A 22,155-nucleotide genomic window follows, 5' to 3' on the forward strand; every position below is an offset into this window, starting at 1 on the left:
TACAACATCCAGGTTCATCCCTGTCCACTTCCAGTCCCAGCACCTTGCCACAAATATCATATCCTTGTGGTAGACGCAGATGCAAGACCTGCCAAATCCATCCAGCACTTATTCCAGTACTGTACAGGCTTATCCTACATTATCAGAGGCTGGGCCACCTGTGAAAACAGCCATATCATGTACCAGCTGTGCTGCAATCATTGCACCGTTTTTTATATTGGTACTCCTGCCGGCTAGCTGTCCATCAGGATGAATGACCACCACCAAACTGTGGCCATGAGAAAAGTAGACCACTCTGTGGCACAACATGCAGCTGAATGTAACATGCTTGATTTCAGTGGCTGTTCCACTACCTGGGCTGCTTGGATCCTCTCCTCCACCAGCAGCTTTTCTGAACTGCACAGATGGGAGTAATCCTTGCAACATGTTTTCTGCTCCTAGAATTATCGTGGCCTCTACCTGTGGTAATACACTATCCCCACAATCTCCATCCAGCAGCTTCCACCCCCTCTGTCCTATTACCTCCTCCCCATTCTCATATCCCACCCTCTTCATGTGCTTACCGCTGTGCCCACTGATCTTTCCCCAATCCTCTCTTTTCTCACTCCATTTTCCCCACCCCCTTGACCCACAACCTCCTGACTCTGTGCCAGTTGGCAGTCTAGTCCCTGCACAACCAGCCAGACAGTGCTCCTATCTTTCCTCACCCATACTCTGCTATCCCTTCACATTCCCCACCCCCTCTAGATTGCTATTTAGGTTCGACAAGGCAGTTGCACTCTTGTCCAAGCTGCCTGAGTCAGCAGACATTTGTGTGTGAGGTATGCTTGCCTGTGTGAATGAATGTTGTTTTTTTCTCCTTCTTTTTCTGACAAATCTGTGGCTGAAATATGTCTTATAACTTTACCAGCCAGAAATTTAACATGTCATCTTTATGATAAATGCAATCTGTCTTTTCCTAAATTGTTGATATTCTGACCTTGAGTTTCCATTGTTGATGGAAGTAAAAGAAAAGTTCGAGAGTGGGATTAAAGCTCAAGGTGAAAGAATATCAATGACAAGATTCACTGATGACATTGTTATCCTCAGTGAAGAAGTATAGGATCAGTCAAATAGCATGAATTGTCTAATGTGTATAGAATATGGAATGAGAGTAAATTGAAGAAAGATGAAGGAAATGAGAAGTAGCAGAAATGAGAACAACAGGAGATTTAACATGATATTTGGTGATCATAAAGTAGGCAAAGTTAAATAATTCTGTTACCTAGGTAGCAAAATAACTCATGACAGATGTAGCAAAGACGACATAAAAAGCAGTCTACCACTGGAGAAAAGGGCATTCCTGCTCAAGAAAAGTCTACTAGCATCAAGTCTTAATTTGAGGAAGAAATTTCTGAGAATGTAAGTTTGAATCAGAGAAATGTATGGCAGTGAGACATAGGCTGCAGGAAACCAGAACTTAAAAGAATAGAAGCATCCGAGATGTAGTGTTACAGAAGAATGCAAAAAATTAGGAAGTCTGTTCAGATAAGGAATGAGGTTCTCTGCAGAATCTGTGAGCAAAGAAATATGTGGGAAACACTGACAAGAAGAAGGGGCAACATGATAGGACATCTGTTAAGAGTTTAGGAAATAACTTCCATGTTACTGAAAGCAATTGTAGAGGGTAAAAACTCTAGATGTAGACACAAGATTCTGATAGAATCAGAAAATAACTGAGGACATAACTTGCAAGTACTACTCAGAAACAAAAAAGTTGGCACAGAAGAGGAATTCATGGAAAGCCACACCAAACCAGTTAGAAGACTGACTACATTTTTCTTTTTTAAAAAATGTTTTGTTGAAACAAAGCATCTACATTTGTTAGTGCATTTAGGATGTCATCTTTAATTTCTCTTGCATTTTATTTTTCAGTAAGTACTGAAGTATCCTTGGCAAACATGATTGGTTAGGTACTAATATTGAGAAGCAAAACATTGAAGTATAAGACAAGATTGGCCCTAAGACTGAGCTTTGAGAGGCTTCTTGTGAAATTGTATTCCACTGAGAAGCACAATTTGTTGTATTACATGTTATGATTACTCTTCACCTTCTGTTTGTCAGATAAGACCAGAGCCACTGAAGAGCACTTTGCCCATTGCCATACTTGTCTAGTTTAGCTGCAAAATATACCTGCCACTTTATTGCTTTTGTACAGTGATGAATTGATTTTTTCAACTGTCAATTATTCCAGTTATCACAGTCCAATGTCAGTGTTGACAGGCCCAGCGGAGGTATAAAGCTTTGTGTCATGCAGCCATCAAGAGTACACAAGTGGGTCTTCAGCTCCAAAAGCCCATATCAATGATGTTTCGTTGAATGGTTCACATGCTGACACTTGTTGATGGCCCACAGTGAGATCTACAGCAATTTGTGGAAGGGTTGCACTTCTGTCACATTGAATGATTCTCTTCAGTTGTCATTGGTCCTTTTCTTGCAGAATATTTTCCCAGCCACAGTGATGGTCAGAGATTTGATGTTTTACTGGGTTCCTGATAGCCATGGTACACTCATGAAATGGTTGTATGGGAAAATCCCCACTTCATCGCTATCTTGGGAGATGCAGTGTCCCATCACTTGTGTGATGACTATAACATCACATTCAAACTCACTTAAATCTTGAGAACCTGCCATTGTAGCAGCAGTGACCAATCTAACAACTGCACCTGACACTTGATGTCTTATATAGGCACTGCTGACCACAGTTCTGTGTTTTGTCTGTTTACATATCTCTGTATTTGAATATGCATGCATATACCAGTTTCTTTTATGCTTCAGTGTATGATGTTGTTATAGTTTCAATTAGCTGGAACTTTTAATTACTCAAGCTTCCATTGAAACCATTTGCACCATTGTAATCAGGAAGATACATATAAACAACTGAGCTATTACATAAATGACAGTTTTACATATTCATGTGCATATTACTGACTACATGTGCAACTAACTGTGTTAGGTAAAAAGAGTAAAAGATTTTAGCTAGTCTTGAGAGCAGAAAATATAACATATGTATCATATTCCAACTTGCCACAATTTGAGATGCCACTGAGAAGACCTTTGTTGCCATCTGGTATTGGAGAGGGCAAAACCATCATTTAGTAACAAGTTTGCTGTGGTATGCCAAGCACTGTCAGTTGTTGACTCACACTCATCTGTTAGTATGTCCCCTGAGCACTTCTTACACATCTTGTGTCACAGCACCCCTCCACTTGGCTCTGCAAAACTGATCATGGTGCTGGTTCATGACCACATGATGCAGTGCCAAGTCCTGCTGCCAGAGCTCACACATCATGGCTGCAGGTGTACTGTAGACTGTTGCCTCTATCAATCATATGCATGTGCATGAAATATTCTAAATGCCACCAACACCAACACATAACGTTAGTAGCTGGATATGTGGCACTGAACTGCCCTACTTTCAGTGACTCAAAAAACCTGAGTTCACTGGCACTTCTACACTGTCCAATCAATGTGTCCTATTTTCCTGACCTACAGTGGCTCAACACGGCTCAGTCCAAACACTTCCTACAACTCGTCCAGTCACAAAAGCATTCTGATTTTAAACTGTCTTCCCCTGGGCATTGCTGCTACTGCCTAATCTAACATATTCTGTATAACATAGTTCATATGTAAAGACAGTATCTTATGCATCAAATTTCAACAGCAGATTAGATTGTATTGCAATTTTTTCCCTTCTGTGCCAACCATTTACAGCAGTTGTGTCGTCTTTCTTTCTTCAGTTGCTGTTTGCCCCAGGTGGCACCAAATTCATATTCTTGAAGAAAAAAACCTTGTTTCACAAAGCACCTAGCATCCAGTGCACATCGGTCTATTGATTGTTCATACGATTGTGGTTTTTGAACATTTTTGAACACATTCTAAGTTGATTTCTGAATGATTCATAAGTTGGTTTTTGAGTGCATGAATAGTGTACATGATGTCTTTGCCAGGGAAATCCCCATCGCATCCAGAAATAAAAAACTTTCCTGCAGACAAGAGAGGATGGGAGTAAAGAGGCTGAACCAAATAAACCCAAATGGGTGGAAGACAATCAATGTTTCTTTATGTGGTTGATTGGGTGTGCCAGTGATAAGCATTGTTATAATTATTTGCAAGATCCATAGATTCAGACTACTAGATGATGGCTTCCATTGCAAAATATACACATTTGAATTCCACAGAGTGAAATACAGTGACATGCAATAGAAGAATTCTGTGTGGCGAGGCATGGCACTTCACTTTGGCACACTTACGACCAAATAACATGTCTTACACTTCCTCGAACATATGTGGTTTATGTACCAAGCCCTTTCAATTATTATGGTCTATCTCAAACACTATCAAGCTTTTGCCCCAGTTCTGATATATTGTAGATCCAGGGCATTTATAATAAATTAACTCAGTTTCAGAGTTTGATAATAACTATAATTAACATCAAGACATTTGTTGCTTTAATAGAAACCTTGTTTTTTGTATCCGTTTCAATTCTTATAAGGAATTAGCAACTTAGGGGCGCTGCAGATAAAAGATAATCAGCAGGCTTAATTTAAAGTCCTTTGTTCACTGCCTTGTAATACATTGCACCAGCCAAAATGCAGTCCATTGTGAATGCTGTTCTCAAACATGGGATGAGTTGGTTGTTGTTCATAAGCAGCAGGAAATTGCCCTGACGACTATCAAATGATTGACAGCTGCTGTGAATCAGTGTACTGAAGGAGCTCCCAAGAGTCATATACCTGTGATACCTGTACCAGAGGTACCCCAAGTATTATCCTGTCTCCCCTGTAGAAAGTACAGAATCTGTCATTATCCGTCCACATGACTGCAAGTGGCACGTCAATGTTAGATCTAGGCATGCTGTACAGGGTGGATAGGTACCAGGGAGGACTTAGGGTGTTTTACAAATCCCCCTAACAAAGGAGTTGGAGGTGCTGTCTTTCATTGGAACTGACCCAGTGGAACTCACCACCTGACGTAGGAAACCTGTTTTTGTCCAATGTCAGGAGGAGGCAAACACAAAAGGGTAGGCGTCCATTAACCATCAGCAGTTCAAATGTATGGTAAATGATGGTATCCTTGGGGACATGGCAGCAAGGCACTGGAAAGAAAACCAGGTGCGCTCAGTGTTTATACCTGGGGGCCTCATCCAACATGTAGAAGAGGCTGTTCCAGCAATCATTGATGGAACAGGGTGTAACCAACTGCAGATTGTTGTGCATTTTGGAACAGATGATGCCTGTTGCCTGAGCTCCAAAGTCATTCTTGGGTCATTCCAGTGACTTGCGAAGAAGATTGAGAAGACCAGCCTTGCACGTGGAATTTCAACAAAGCCCAAAATTTGTGGCATTGTCCTCAGAACTGATTGTTGCACTTTGGTTCTAAGTCAATTGGAATACTGAACCAGAAACTTCCAAATTCTGTGACAACCTAGGCTGTGACTTCCTGGACTTGTGCCATAGGGTTGCAAACTGTAGGGTGCCATTAATAGGTCAGGTGTGCACATTATATCAGGGGCTGCCACTCAGGCAGCTGACTGTGTGTGGGGTACAGACAAGGTTTTTTTTAGATTAGGTACTCTCTATCCAATCCATATAATCATAGCTGTAAGAAACCCAGAAGTATCAGTGTACTATCGAAAGAAATGCCTCCCACAGGTGTGAATATTAAAATCCTAATGGTAAACTGCTGAAGGATTTGCAACAAAGTGCTAGAGTTTGAAGCACTCATGAAAGGCAGTGAAGCTTACATAATACTAAGTACAGAAGGCTGGTTGGAACTTGAAATTGATAGCAGTGTTTTGGTGAAAATATAAGTGTACGTCAAAATTGGAAATGGAGGTGGCATATTTGTCACAGTAGACAAAAAAACTCAAATCCACCAAGATAGAAATTGAAGATGCAAGACTCAGTATAAGGGGCGGGCATAAAATGAAAACTGGTTCCTTCTGTTGCCCACCAGATTCATCTCCTGACCTAACTGTAAACTTCAGAGAAAATCTCTTTCACTTGTGTGTAAGTTCCCCAACCATACTGCAATCATTGGTAGAGACATTAATTATCCAATAACTGATTAGGAAAATTACAGTTTTGTTAGTAGTTCGCATGATAAGACATTATGTGAAACTCTACTAAATGCCTTCTCCAGAAACTGCTTAGAACAGATTGATAGGAACCTACTCATGATGGGAATATATTGGATCTAATGGCAACAGATAGACCTGACCTCTTTGAGGATGTCCACATCAAAATTGGTATCAATGGCAAGGTGCAGTTGTAGCAACAATTATAACCAAGGTACAAAGGACAACAAAAATAAGCAGAAAGATATATGTGTTCAGTAAACTAGATAAAAATCAGGAATGTCCTATCTCAATGAGGATCTTGAAACCTTCAGCAGAGATTGGGAGCTTGTAGAAGAACTCTGGTTCAAGTTTAAAAGAATAGTTGACCTCATACTGGATAGATATGCACCCACTAGAATAGTTCATAATGGGAGGGAGCCTCCATGGTATACAATCACTGTAAAGAAACTTTAAACAAATTGTTAAAATTGAACAAAGCTACAAGCCCTAATGGAATCGATCAGGTCACTGAATTTGCTGCTGAGTTAGCCCCTCTTCATCTATCATAGGTCCCTTGAACAAAACTTCATGCCCAGTTCTTGAAAAAATGCACAGGTCACACCCATCGACAGAAAGGGTAATAGAAGTGATCCACAAAACTACCATTGAGTATCCTTGACACCGATTTGTTGTAGAATCGTGGAACATATCCTTAGCTGAAACATAATGAGGTTCCTAGAACAGAATGACCCCCTCAATGCCAACCAGCGAGGTTTTTGAAAACATTGATCACATGAAACCCAACTCGCATTTTCTCATAAGACATACTGAAAGCTTAGGATCAAGGCAACCAGCTAGATGCAGTGTTTCTTGAATTCCAAAAAGCATTTGGCTCGGTGTCACAACTACACTGAATGTCAAAAACATGACCATATGGATTATCAAGTGAAATTTGTCACTGGATTGAGGACTTTTTGTAGGAAGGACACAGCTTGTTATCTTGGATGGAGAGTCATCATCAGATGTAGTAGTAACTTTGGTTGTGCCCCAGGGAAGTATGCTGGGACCCTTGCTGTTCATGTTGTATATTAATGACCTTGCAGACAATACTAATAGTAAAACCAGGTTTTTGCTGATGGTGCAGATGCCTATAATGAAGTACTAACTGAAAGAAGCTGTATAAATATTTTGTCAGATCCTGATGAGTTTTGAACATGGTGCAGAAATTGGCAACTTGCTCTAAATGTTCAGAAATGCAAAATTTTGCACTTCACAAAATGAAAACTTCCCATGAATATGATATCAATGAGTTACCATTGAAATTCGCCAACTCATGCAAATACTTCAATGTAACATACTGTAGGGATATGAAATGGAATGATCACATAGGTTCAGCCATGGGTAAAGCAGGTGGTGGACTTTGGCTTATTGGTAGAATGCTGGATGAGTGCAGTCAGTCTACAGAGGAGATTGCTTACATATTACACAACTGATCCATCCATGCTCAAGAATGTGGGGCCCATACCAGAAAGGACTAGTGGGATATCGAACATATGCAGAGAAGGGCAGCACAAATGGTCACAAGTTCGTTCAGTCCATTGGAGAGTGTCGCAGGGATACTGAAGGAACTGAAACCGCAGACTCTTGAAGACAGACATAAACTATCCTGAGGAAGTCTCTTGACAAAGTTTCAAAAACAGGCTTTAAATGATTTCTCTATGGATATACTGCAACCCCCTATGGAACAAAAAGAAACTGTAATGACTGGTACAATGGGCCATACCCTCTGCTATGCACTTCACGGTGCTTTGCAGAGTATAGATGTAGATGTAGATAACAGTCTGTGAGGATATGAAGTGGCATGAGCATATAGATTCAACTGTAGGTAAAACAGATGCCAGACTTTCATTCATTGGCAGAATACTGAGAAAATGGAGTAACTAGACAAGAGAGATTACCCACTAAACACATCTGACACCCACTCTACTATTACCATTCTGTACCAGATAGGACTCAAAGGACATGTTTTAATGTATGTAAAGGGCAGTATGAATGGTGGCAGAGAGGCACAAAGGAGAGCATCATAGAAATGCTGGAAACCTAAAGTTGCAAGCACTTTAAAGTGGATATCACTACCTCACAAAATACTATTTATAGGGTCTCAATAACTGGTACCAAATTAGAAAGCTATGAATATACTATATCTGTTACGTACAGCTCATGCAGAGATTGTGAAGGCAAGATTAGGCTGTGTACAGCACACAGAGGCATGTAATCACTTACTCTTCCTGTACTCTAGACACAAATGAAATGGCAAAAAAACCCAATAGATGTTACAATGGGAAGTATTCTCTGCTATGCACATCACAGTGGTTTGTGGAATATGGATGTAGAATGGATAAACTGTCCAAGCCAATTGTATGACTTCATGGTATTGCTGTGTGTAGCCAACTAGATGAAATGCTCACTCAAAACTATCCTGCAACTATAGCTTAATACACAGAACAGCTGGCCAGTACCTTTCCTTCAGAAGGCAAACTATGTAATACTGTCAACAACATACTGCCAAAGGGCAAGCCACTCAGACACTAGGATGAGAGACTCACCTGTGGTGAGGATAAGGTCCAATGTATGCATATGCAACATTGGGGCACTTGTTTCAGGATCAAAATAATCCTTTAATTTCCACAAATGTCTGATGTGCTTGCCACTGAATGGACAACAAAAATACAGACAATAGTCAATCATGTCCCAAAACTTGTCCCATTGTCATGTTGTCTTCTCATCCTGGGGTCCACATGTTCTGAAGATTAAAAATAACCTTCCCAAAATCATCCCTCTATCCTCCCCAATGAAGGAATTATGAGCTCCAAAAGCTAGGTAATATGTCTCTTTTATCTTTAGATATTTCTGTTGGCAGTACTACAACTTTTACCACCTCAATATGAGTACTAGCCAGAAATTATTCTCATAGTTTACATCTACATCAACATCTATACTCTGCAAACCATCTTCAGCTATGTGGCAGAGGGTACTTTGTGTACTAGTTTTTTCTAACATAACAAAATCAAAGTTTCATTTATGGCAATGCCTTCTCTTTGTCAGGCCAAGAAACTTTAACCTTGCACTCATATTTACCTGTAGTTTTATAATTTCTGCCAGTTCAGGACTATGAAGCGGAGAGCTACAGGAATACTGTCTTGATCTTATGTGCACCACTTAATTTCTTTTTCCATAATTTGGAACTGTTGTAGGCAATTTCATACAGCCAGAGCTTCTGAATTAAGTGACAAAGCCATGGAAATTTGAATGTATATTAAGGAGATGCCTGAGGCATAGTAGTTTGCTGGGTATGGGTGTAGATGTAGATACTATCACCAATTTCAAAATCGGTTGTCAAGTTTCTGTGCTCTGTATGCATTAATCTGACAAAAAGTCATAAGGACTCCTTCATGTATTGGTGATTTACAGTCCATTGACCATATTCAGTCAGTTTATTTTTCCTTAATCAGCCACAAAGACAGAATCTCAGAGATGTATTGTTAGGTAACTGTTACTTTTTATACGGCCTCGTCTGTGCTAGTTCCCACAGTTAATGTTAATATTTGCCTTGCTAATCATAAACAACTTTTCTTATTTTATGTAACAATAATGGAAATTCTAAAAAATAGATCATAAACAAAAATCATGAAAGTCAGCTGTCTCACCTGTGTAGCTACTGTCTCAGGTGGGTGCATTTAGGTTTCTTGATGTGTGTGTTTATTGTTACATCAGTTTCTCATCTGCAATAAACCATTTAATCAAAACTACTTCATGTTTCTGTGTTTCTTTTAGGTCATGAGACAGAAGAGTAACAATCCCATTAATGATGGGTACTGTAACCAACAAAATGTTACCTACACAATAATAGGTAAGTTAACCATATTCCCTGATCCATTTTTTGTCAAATTAATTACTACCAGTATATGAATTTTTATCAAATTTTTGATGATATGAGGTTTTACCACAAAAACTACAAATAAGGATAAGAATTCCACTAATTAGAGGCAGAGATAGGATGTACCATACACTGGGCTGGAGTCCCAGATGCAAAGGTATATGCGAACAAATCAGTTATGCTGAACTGATTGCTACTTATCATATAGAGGAGATACTGAGCCACAGACAGGCACAAAAAAGACTGCTAAACAGTCTGGCCTCAACAGTCAGAGATTGTAGCCATTGCGTGTCAGCTGAGATTGCGTGAATGTGTGCGTATGTCAAAGGTGGCCACATGGATGTGTATGTTGTCTGATTCAGACGAAGGCCTTCTGGCCAAGAGCTTATTAGTTAGATAGTCTTTTTTTGTTCATCTGCAACTCAACATCTCCGTGTATGGTGAGTAGCAATCTATCCTTTTCATAATACTGTCACATTTCCATCCTGGATTTTCCATTGTTTGATTCTAAATCAGGAGCACTATATGATAACTGTTACCAGGTAATATCAATTGACTTGATCTCATCTGAATGTCTTCTCAGTTACTCAATGCATTCTCCATTGCCACTCCCATCTGGTTTGTTGCTGCCACTGTGCCAGTCCCAAGCATGCTACACAAAAGATGCAATGAACATTTTAATAACCTTGTCAAAGTTGCCAGTCCAGATACTCTCAATAATGTTTTATCCTATTCTAAAATACCTCTCCAGTCCCCATTATTACATTTCCCTCCAATATGGTTACAGAAACTGTAACTATCATTTTAATTCAATACATGGTTCAAATCTAATCTGTCTCTCTAATAATTTTAAGAATCTGGTTCCATTTCTACCCTGAGGAGATATAGGTCAGCAAGTTGCCTTTACAGCTTACTGTTTAATAAGTGCAGTTAGTAAACAGTCATCTACATTAACATCTACTAAGTATGTCTTTAAAGTAAATACCGTTTTGAAATTCCAGTACTGCGGTGTTGTGGTCGGCATTTGATGTATGCACACTGTATTCCACACTCTGTTGGCAAGGCACAGATGACATTAGAGAGTCACATGGCAGGTTCACATTATTGTTTGTGAGTGTTTGAAATGCCTCCTCAGGCTGATAATCCTGCCAGTTATGAAATATGTGCTGTGATTAATTTTCTTTGAGCTAAAAGCATGGAAGTTGTTGAAATTCATCATCAGATCAGTGAAATGTTTGGAGTAAACAGTGAGAGTGTTGGGATGGTACAGAAATGGGAGAGAGCTTTTAAAGATGGCTGTATGAATGTGCATGATAAGGAATGAAACAGGTGACCCTCAGTCGTTACTGACAATTTTTTTCAGAAAGCTTATGAAAAAGTGGGAGAGAACACATGCTTTGTGATTTTCTATAGTGTTATGAAGTTTACTTTATGCAGTTGTCACAAAAGTTTTAAATTATTGAAAACTATGCTCATGCAGGGTACCACAATGCTGACTGAGATCCACAAAAGCAAATGTTTAGCCATTACAAATTATTTAGGGATAAAGAAGATGACTCACCAAAAGGCAGAATCACTGCATCATCAATAGGTACACAAACAAAAGACACAGAGCTTTGCTAGCTTTTGAAATAAACTTCCTTTTTCAAGCTTGTAGGAAACACACACACACACACACACACACACACACACACACACACCTGCCTCCCTGCATTGTGCTCAGTCATTCTTCAAGCTTGTAGGAAACACACACACACACACACACACACACACACACACACACACACGCACACACACACACACACACACACACACACCTGCCTCCCTGCATTGTGCTCAGTCATTCTTTGACATTCCTAGATTGGTACTGTGAGGTACGTGACAAGTTTTGAAGCCAAATTGTCAGAGGTGATTAAATGTGGTTGGCTTACAATACACCTTAATCAAAGCAGCACTCCATGGAATGGTGGCATTCAATATTATCCAAGAAAGTGAAATTCAAGCAAAAAATTCCAGCCCAGAATATCATGTGTACAGTTTTTTGGGATAGAAAGGTGGTGTTGCTTGTGGATTTTTGTCTCATGCTGACAACATAAATTTTATGACTTATTGCGAGTCCTTAAAAAAATTGTGCCATACAATCCAAAACAAAAGGCATGGGATTGAGTAAGGGGATCATTTTGCTTCATGACAATGCCTGTCCACATATGGCCAATTGAACTCAAGAGCTGACTGGAGCATATGGCTGTGAACAACTTTATCACTCTCCATACAGCCCCAATGTAGCACCCAGTGACTACCACGTGTTCCTGCATTTGAAGAACCATTTTAGTGGTCAGCACCATGATGATGATGATGATGAAGCTGTCAAAACCAGGCAGCATATTTCTAAGAGGAAGGTATTCAGAAGATAGCTGTAAGTTACAATAATACGTATGGGAGCTATGAAGAAAAATAGATGAAAGTTCAGGATCTCATGCTAAAATAAAATTGCTAAGAAAAGTCTACTTTTTTATTATTATTTCAAAACAGTATTTACTAAAAAAACACACACACGTTGTATTTATGTTGCAACTATGAGAACAAGTCAGGTTCTGGTAAGAGCAGTTTTTACCTACCAACTTAGCTTAACCATCTGAAAGAATCCTGAAATATCAACAGATACTTAACTTCTGCTACTGCTGTGCCTGATTGTCACACTATATGCTACTGATTGCATTGTAAGATACTACTTCAAACCCATGCCATACACTGTTTGTTGGACAACATGTGAGGCATGTACGTGTACATCTACATACACTATGTGATCGAAAGTATCCAGACACCTTGCCGAAAATGACTTACAAGTTCTTGGTGCCCTCCATTGGTAATGCTGGATTTCAGTTTTATGATTTTGGCCCACCCTTAGCCTTGATGATAGCTTCCACTAGCCGTCATACATTCAATCAGGTGCTGGAAGGGTTCTTGGGGAATAGCAGCCCATTCCTCACAAGTGCTGCACTGAGGAGTGGTATCGATGTCAGTCAGTGAGGCCTGGCATGAACACGGCATTCCAACACATCCCAAAGGTGTTCTATAGGATTCAGGTCAGGACTCTGTGCAGGCCAGTCCATTAAAGGGATGTTATTGTCATGTAACCACTCTGCCACAGGCTGTGCATTATGAACAGGTGCTCGATCACGTTGAAAGATGCAATTGCCATCCCTGAATTGCTCTTCAACAGCTGGAAGCAAGAAAGTGCTTAAAATAACAATGTAGGCCTGTGCTGTGATAGTGCCATGCAAAACCACAAGGGGTGCAATCCCCTCCATGAAAAATATGACCACACTATGACACCACCAACTCCAAATTTTACTGTTGGCATTACACACACTGGCAGATGACATTCACCAGGCATTCGCCATATCCACACCCCGCCATCAGATCGCCACATTGTATACCATGATTTGTCAATCCACACAACGTTTTTCCATTGTTCAGTCATCCAATGTTTACACTCTTTACATCAAGCTAGGTGGCATTTGGCATTTACCAATGTGATGTGCAGCTTATGAGCAGCTGCTCGACCACAAAATCAAAGTTTTCTCACCTCTTGCCTAACTCTCATAGTACTTGCAGTGGATGCTGAAGCAGTTTGGAATTCCTGTGTGATGGTGCAGATAGTTGTCTGCCCTTTACTCATTATGATTTTCTTCAACTGTCAGTGGTCTCTGTCAGTCAACAGATGATTGTGTGTTTCCACTTCACTATCACATCAGAAACCAGGGATGTTTAGGAGTGTGGAAATCTTGCATACAGACATATGATGCAAGTGACATCCAATCACTTGACCACGTTCGAAGTCCATGAGTTCTGCAGAGCATCCCATTCTGCTCTCTCACGATGTCTAATGACTACTGAGGTCGCTGATGTGGAGTACCTGGCAGTAGGTCGCAGCACAATGCACCTAATATGAAAAATGTATGTTTTTGGGGGTGTCCGGATACTTTTGATCACATAGTGTAGGTAGTCCACAAGCCAGCTTACAGTGTGTGGTGGAGGATTCCCTGTACCACTGCTAATCATTTCCTCTCCTGTTTCACTCGCAGATAGAGAGGGGGAAAATGACTGTCTATTTGTCTCCATATAAGCCCTAATTTCTCATATCTTATCTTCATGGTACTTATGGGCAGTAGTGGAATTGTTCGGTAGTCAGCTTCGAATGCCAATTCTCTAAATTTTTTCTATAGTGTTTCCTGAAAAGAATGTTACTTTCCCTCCAGAAATTCCCATTTACTGGTGATTTACTCTTTCCTAAAATTCTCCCAAGAAACTGAAGTCGACCATTTACCTTCCCTACCACAGCTGTTACAAGCTCATTCCATCTCGTATCGCTTTGCAATATTACATGCAGATATTTAAATGACTTCACTGTGTCAAGCAGGACACAATTAACACTGTATCTTAACATTACAGGTTTCATCTTCCTAGTCATCTGAATTAACTTACATTTTTTCATATTTGGGGCTAGCTGCCATTCATCACACCAACTGGAAATTTTGTCTACGTCATTTGGTATCTTCCTACAGTCACTCAACTTTGACACCTTACCATAAACTAAAGCATGATCAGCAAAGGACTACAGATTGCTGCCCACTGTGTCTGCCAAATCATTTATGTATATAGATAACAAAGGCGGTCCTATCACACTTCCCTTTCCCTGGGGTGCTCCTGATGGTACCCTTGCCTCTGATGAGCACTTGTCATCGAGGACAACACACTGGGTTCTATTATTTAAGATGTCGTTGAGCCACTCACATATCTGTGTCAAATGTGTTCTGGAAACAAGAAATATGGAATGTGCATGTTGCCTTTCACAGTATATCATGTGAGAATGTTAGCTTCCCTTATGAAACCTACACTTGCTCATTTAGCCTCTGTCAAAACAGTGTGTCTAACACTTTTTATGGTACCACACATTAATGTTTTCTTCCTCTCCAGTCACTGATGGTGCATGGGGAAGATGACTGCTTGTTTTAATGTTATTGCCTACTCTCATTCTTCATGTTATATGGGAGTTAACTGTAATTTCAACTTACTTGAGATAATTCACAAGTATTTCTGCAATATAATTTAAAGTTTTCTGAAAACTGAAAAGGTACATTTTTATACAACTTATGTCTAGGCCCTCATGTTGACTTGTACATGATCTACCTGTTTTCTGTAGAAAGTGCCTGAGTTCATTTTCTAATTTTGCAGGACTTATGTGGAACATGTTTTATCAAGTTAAGCTGCTGGAATAACCTTGATGCGTTTATTCACTCTATTGTCTGTTCATGTCACACCTTACATTTGTACAGGATGTTCACGTGCTAGAGAACTTCATTGTCTTGGCCAATCAACAACACCCTACTCTCTCGCTTGATAAGCTTGTGCTCAGAACTAACTTCCAATAATGTTGCCTGCCAGAAAGCTTTTGACACCAAGTCAAAGATAATACAGTCCAATGAAAATACATTACAAAGATTTATTTGAGTTGATACAAAATAATATTTGTTCCTTTTAAGACCTTTTTACATTTGTTAAATTAACTTGAACTTATAAAACTAAACTTTTAAACTCAAATAATTAGTCAGTATCTTAATTGGAAAAGACAAATAATAAAATAAAAAATAATGGTAGTTGATTTTAGTGGACGTGGGAAGATCACAGACAAAATTAATTATTTATGCCCTCCCTACTTCAAAAGTAAATCTGTAATTATTTGTCAGAATTGTTGTATGGAAGAGAGAATTCCACATCATGACATAAACTGAATACACCAATACCCATAGAAACAATCTTCGATACCTTAGGCACATTACATTGTGCACCTCAGTTCACACTAGTATTTGTATCATTGAATCTGCACAATAGATACACATCTGGCTCAAGAATTTAGTAGTTTCTGCTATGAACATCATTCCTGAAAGTTTCTAAGTACATCATTGCTATGAGATCTGCAGCTTCTTGTTTTTTTTCTTCTTCTTCTTCTTCTTCTTCCTCTTGTCTCCTTGTCAAAATTTCTCAACATTTTTGTTACATTCTCTCATGTCCCCAGTGGTCACTTCATTTGCCCCTATGTATTCATTTTGCTGCTAAATGTAAATTTAATACAATTGATGAACATACTCTCCAGCAATCCAACTTCTACCAAGACAGTATTTCATATGGTGCCATCTCTGTGCTATTCATTTCCTTTTCACAATCTGATGTTTTATAAATCTGAATTTTTGTGCTGCTGCCACAATAGGCTCATCATATACAAGAAAAGAAGGAAAAAAGAATTTGTCTCAATTTTAGATGTTGCAGTAACATTCTGTCAATTGCTCTAGCATCAGTTAATATGCAAACACATCCATTATTTGCACTATTCACATGTTGCTAGTTAGCGTAACATTCATAATGCTTCATAATTCCATCCCTTAGCATTCTTTTTATATCTTGTTCTGTGATCATAGGTGCCCACAAGGGAAAGGGGGGAGGGCGGGGGTGCGGCAGGCAAGAGGACACACTTGCGCCTCTTGCAATCTGGGTACATCTCCTCCCATGAAATAGCAGCAGAAGTGAAGCTGTGAAGGATGGGCTTGCATCTTGCTTGAGTAGCTCAGCAGCAAGAACACTTGCTCCTGAAAGACAAAGATTTCAAGTTCAAGTCTCTATCCAAAACACAATTTAAATCTGCTGGGATGTTTCATATCAATGCACACTCCACTTCAGAATGAAAATTCATTGTGTAATGTCTTCAACCTTTCCTCTGTCACTTCCTCATTCTGCCCTTAGGGAGCTGCGGATAGGAGCCAGTCTAACACCCTGGAGCATGGATCTGTTATTAATACCTTACATGATAATACTGCAGCAGTATACGTGCCAGTCATGCATCCTCTCCCACTGATACACATTGAAATTACAACAATAGTTTACCGTTTCTCTGTGGAAAAAGAAAATCCCTAATGGTTTGTTGCTTCCACATTCAATTCTATATGAAAGAGCAATTATAGTACACTCAGAAGAATAGAACCATGATGTGTTGTAGGTGTGTAGATCTATACTTAATGTCAACACATCAGCCGAGAAAAGAAAATACCACTTTCTGTGCTAGAAGAGAGGGACAATTGTGTGAAATTTAAAGGTTAAAAAAAAAAAAAAGTGCTCTCCCGGGCTTGGACCTTGTCGAAGTTCATGGGTGCAACACTGCACCATATGCAGCCACAGTGCTACAAATTCTGCATTCCAGTTGGCACATTGCTCAGTAATGTGACAAACAGGAGAGACAAGGAATACCTCGGTGCAGTCCAAAACTGCAAAAAGTCCATTTTACCAGCCAATTTGAGGATCATTTTTGGAGGTTTTACACATTCATTTAGTAGAATACTCACCTTAGGCTATACTTTAGATAACCAGTCTAACAAGTGCTGCTCTCAGAACACTTTTGTCCACCTTCAACTATGCCTGTGAACACTAAAAATACAGATCTTTAAGTTAATGTAAAACATCCATTAATGTGAACAGACATGAAGTTTTATAAGAAAACAAAGTGTTGTAAATTGCATTAGAGGTGAATGGGTCTTTCTTGTGTTTCCTGTTTCTCCATTACAAGGTGTGTTAATGTGACATTTTTGTTAATACCCCAAAGGATTTTCTCAGTAAATCCTACTTGTTTTCCCTTTTCAGACTTTTAGTTTTCAGTTTCAACCTAACATTATAGAAGTATGGAAAAAATGTTTTTGTGGATATTTTCTGGTTGTATTTCATAACTCAGATATTCTGAATATAATCATAAGATGATGTAATTTCAGGCTGTTGAATCAAACAGGTGGTATCCATATTCACGTGACTAACATAAAAAGATGTACTTTGAATACACTATTGAAATATGCACAGCATTTAGGTATTAGAGAAAACTAGTGCACTTTAAAAACTCTAAGAAGATAACGTTCAAAGTTTTGAAATAGAATAAATTTGTGTACTTCTTGTCAAACTTAATTCTTGGGTGCAACATGCTTCGCACTCATTGTATCAGTTACACAAAAACTGGTAAGTCTTAAATCTTACCCCCTCAGGGAAAAATGTTTTGTGAATGGACGTATCCATGACATTCCTTTTTGCAAATTGTAGAGGGTGAGGTTTTGTAAAGAATGGTTCATCTGCCTGCATCCAATAAAAAGATTGCTGTACATTTTTTCAGTATATTGGCCTAAACATTTTTATACACTCATTCAAATAATAAATCCTCCCTAATTTCTGTAATTTTTCTCTCATTAACGTCCTTCCACATACTCATATAATTCTCAAAGAAACCTATGTATTGTGTCCGAACATGCAACTGATGTAAAATATTCTTCCTGTTATATTACAAACCTTATCAGCACCCGATCATGTACTGATTTACTTTTGCTATGGGTACTTTGGATTTTCCAAACACACGTACTGAAAATGCACATAGTTCTTCATACAAATTCATTGCTACTACACTGACATTTATGCCACTGTTCACCAGAGCACCAATTTCCATTCTAAGAATTTTTGTTTCCTAAATTGACATTAGCTCAAAAAAATGGTTCAAATGGCTCTGAGCACTATGGGACTCAACTACTGTGGTCATCAGTCCCCTAGAACTTAGAACTACTTAAACCTAACTAACCTAAGGACATCACATACATCCATGCCCGAGGCAGGATTCGAACCTGCGACCGTAGCAGTCGCACGGTTCCGGACTGCGCACCTAGAACCGCGAGACCACCGCGGCCGGCTTGACATTAGCATTTCGTTAGTGTCGTAACTACCAAATTTATGTGTGTACCATGTCATAGTTCACAACTGAAGTTTGTGTTTTATTTGGCCAGTAGAGGCCATCTGGCCTGCTAATATGACAGCATCTGTGTGCAGAGCCTGCCAGCTGCACCTCCTGTTGGACTAATGAATATGTAGGCCAGAGCGCCAGTCTCCACTGACCATTTGTACATTGCTTTTATTGTATCTTGTCTTTTACGTGTGTGAACTGTATGAGCAATGAATAACAATGCAGTGCTCTTTGATTACAATGCTTACTGGAAAGAAGGATGGGGTTCAACTCCACATGCCCCACTTCAATCATTAGGTCTTTGAGTATAATGTCCATGGAGGTAGTGCTTATATCTCTTCTCTAGCAACAGCAGGTGCTGACGGTTGCTGTTTTCAGTTTAACAACTACACTGACACAACTTGTGACAAGGCCAGCAACATATCCACCACTGTTCGCTGTGTATGACAATGCAGCAAAAGACTGGAATGCGTACAAAAATCCCTGCGGAAACATTCCCAGGCATTTTGGGCAACAGATGTAAAACATGCATGACCCTTTTTTGTCATGGCTGTGTCAGCTTACCCCCTTACAAGAATCTTCATGTCTTTCTTTCAATCAGAATAGTGAGCTACTTTCTACATAACACTGTAAATGTAAGCATGTTATTGCTGCTCATGTGGAGATTTACCTCCTCCAACTCTGCCAAAAGTGACCAAAAGAGTCACAGAGGGCTTGGGTAGCAGAACTACATGGAGTTAACCATCATTGTATTTTTGTGACAACTGTTCATATGAAATACAATGCAGATCAAATGGTTCATGATGCAATCATAAATTTTACTACTTATAGGGAAGTTCAAGACTTAGCTCTTACACTTAAAGAAGTGCTGAAGATAGCTCAGTTATTTGAAGTTTAATGGGTTGCAGGTGGTCAGTTAGAAGCTTGGTTCAAAGTTTCAGAAACCAGTTACTCTCTCTGCTCCCAGCCTTCAGTCAGTGGCTGTCTTCTACACTGAGGTTGGTTCCCCACACATTCTCTGCCACTGCTGCTAATGTTTTCAACTCTGTCTCCTCTGCTGTGGGTGCCCCCTTCCACTGTCAGGTGCCATGGTGGTATCCCAGCATTTGTGCTGTCACAGCCAATGCCTCCACAGAAGGTGCTTCTCCATCACAGGCAGTACTGCTTGTTCCATCAGCTTTGCCATAACCTCCATCCCTGGGGGGAAGGATGTGGAAATGGATAATTTGCCACTATCACCTGTCCTACCATTTGACCTCTCACAGGGGCCATGGGTGCTGCATCTGTCCATGATTGCTCCACTTCTGACCCTACGCACTGGTGGCAGCACATTGCATGACTCACTAATGTATGTTGACCACAGAAGAAATGGATGTGAGACACAGTGCTCACTTCTTTGGAAAGGAAGAGGAGCTGCTGTAACTACCAATTTTGTGTGTGCACCACATCATAGTTCGTGCATAATGTTTGTGCTTGATTCTTGCTTGCTAATATGACTTGATAATATGACAGCAGTTGTGTGTGCAGCCTGCTGGCTGTGTCCCCTGTTGGAAAAAATAAATATATAAGCTGGAGTGCCAGGCCACAACAACCACTTGTGCACTCCTTTTTGTTGTACCTTGTCTTTTATGTGTGTAGAATGTGTGAGCAGTACAGTGTTCTTGGGTAAGAGCAGTTGGAAATGGTTTGTTTTTCAAGTAATACATCATCCTGGACTACAAGTCAGAATGTGGAGTGTCAGAAGTCTCAATGCAGCAGGGAAACTAAAAAATATCTGAATACAGAAATAAAAAGGCTGAATACAGATGCAGAAGGAGCTAGTGAAGTGAAATAGAAAGAAGCTAAAGCCATTTGATCTGATGAACATAGATTAATATCAACAGCACAGAAGTCATAAAAATTCCAACTATAGTTCAGCTATATACATCATTGTCATAAGCAGATGATGACGAGAGAAAATGAGAAAATCTAAAGGGTAGTTTAGTATGGAAATGGGTAAAAAATGCTAAGAATTATGGGGTGGTGGAATGTTATTACAGGGGAAGGTAAATGACCTTTCACTCAAAGAACACTCCCTTAAGCATTATATAGAACTGTACATACTATCAACTATCAAGAAGGTTTCATTTTCAACAAATACCCAAAAGAACTGAAGAAAATTGAGTGATGAGTCTTAAGTCTTGGAACATAAGTTGGAAGTTTTCTTGTGGCACATGTCTATACACTACAGGAGTTCATAGCATTAGCTGAGAATGTTTCTTTGTAATGTAATTCATACAATCTCACACCATTATGTTCATATTTTATTAACTTCTTTTGTTTATAAATTTTCTAATCACCATTCTATAAACTATAATGAAAATGTTAGTTGCTGCTCACCATATAGCAGAGAAGCTGAGTTGCACAAAAGCACAAAAAATAGACTGTTAAACACATGCAAACACAACTTTCACACACATGACCACAGTCTCTGGCTACTGGCTACCAAGGCCAGAGACTGCAGTCATGTGTATGTGAGTTGTGTTTGCATGTGTGTGTGTGTGTGTGTGTGTGTGTGTGTGTGTGTGTGGGTGGGTGGGTGGGTGGGTGGGTGGGTGGGTGGGTGTGTGTGTGTGTGTGTGTGTGTGTGGGTGGGTGGGTGGGTGGGTGTGTGGGTGCACGCGCGTGCACTTGCGCGTGTTATCTAATTCTGATGATTGCTTATTTGGCCAAAAGCTTTGGTGACAGCCTTTTTGTTGTACCTATCCATGACTCAGTATCTCCATTATGTAGTGAGTAGCAACTATCCTTTTCATAATATTGTCATTCTTCCACCCTGGATTTTCCATTGTTTCAATGTATAAGCTATGTACACTCATTCTGTGACAAAATAACTTCACCTTGTATGGTCCCACTGAACCTGGTAAATAAAAAATGAAATAACCACAATTTTTAAATGACTTCCCTTGTGTTTCTTTTAGATATTTTAAATAATTTATTTTATGCCACTTATTTATTTTTCACAGACCCTTTGCGACCCTATGACAATGTAGAAGGTACATTTCCGGCAGCTGATGTATCAAGAACTAAATGTACATTGTTCCTGATGATTATCCCCTTAATAGCAGTTGTATGTGTTTACCTCAGACTGTATTTCTCAGATGAGGAGGACAAAGAGAAAGAGAAAGGTAAAAGCAATGAGCTGGTAACTGAAAATTTCTTTGAACTTTATTCTATTAAAAATTTTTCAATTTATGTAATAGCAACTAGAATATTACCTTTGTATTTTATAAGATATTTACGCTTAAAGAATATTAT

The 22,155-nt window shown here is 39.5% G+C and overlaps 1 protein-coding gene across 3 annotated transcripts in view; it reads left to right on the forward strand.

Moving 5' to 3' along the window:
- LOC126278962 (uncharacterized) overlaps window positions 1-22,155 on the forward strand; it is a 297,991-nt gene that overhangs the window by 215,255 nt on the left and 60,581 nt on the right. For all 3 annotated transcript variants that reach the window (XM_049979247.1, XM_049979246.1, XM_049979248.1), the window contains 2 exons: window positions 9,935-10,010; window positions 21,864-22,025. In XM_049979247.1, the coding sequence (XP_049835204.1) occupies window positions 9,935-10,010; window positions 21,864-22,025 (238 nt within the window). The remainder of the gene's footprint in view (window positions 1-9,934; window positions 10,011-21,863; window positions 22,026-22,155) is intronic.

Source organism: Schistocerca gregaria, chromosome 6 (assembly GCF_023897955.1).
Source record: "Schistocerca gregaria isolate iqSchGreg1 chromosome 6, iqSchGreg1.2, whole genome shotgun sequence".
NCBI classification, from domain to species: domain Eukaryota; kingdom Metazoa; phylum Arthropoda; class Insecta; order Orthoptera; family Acrididae; genus Schistocerca; species Schistocerca gregaria.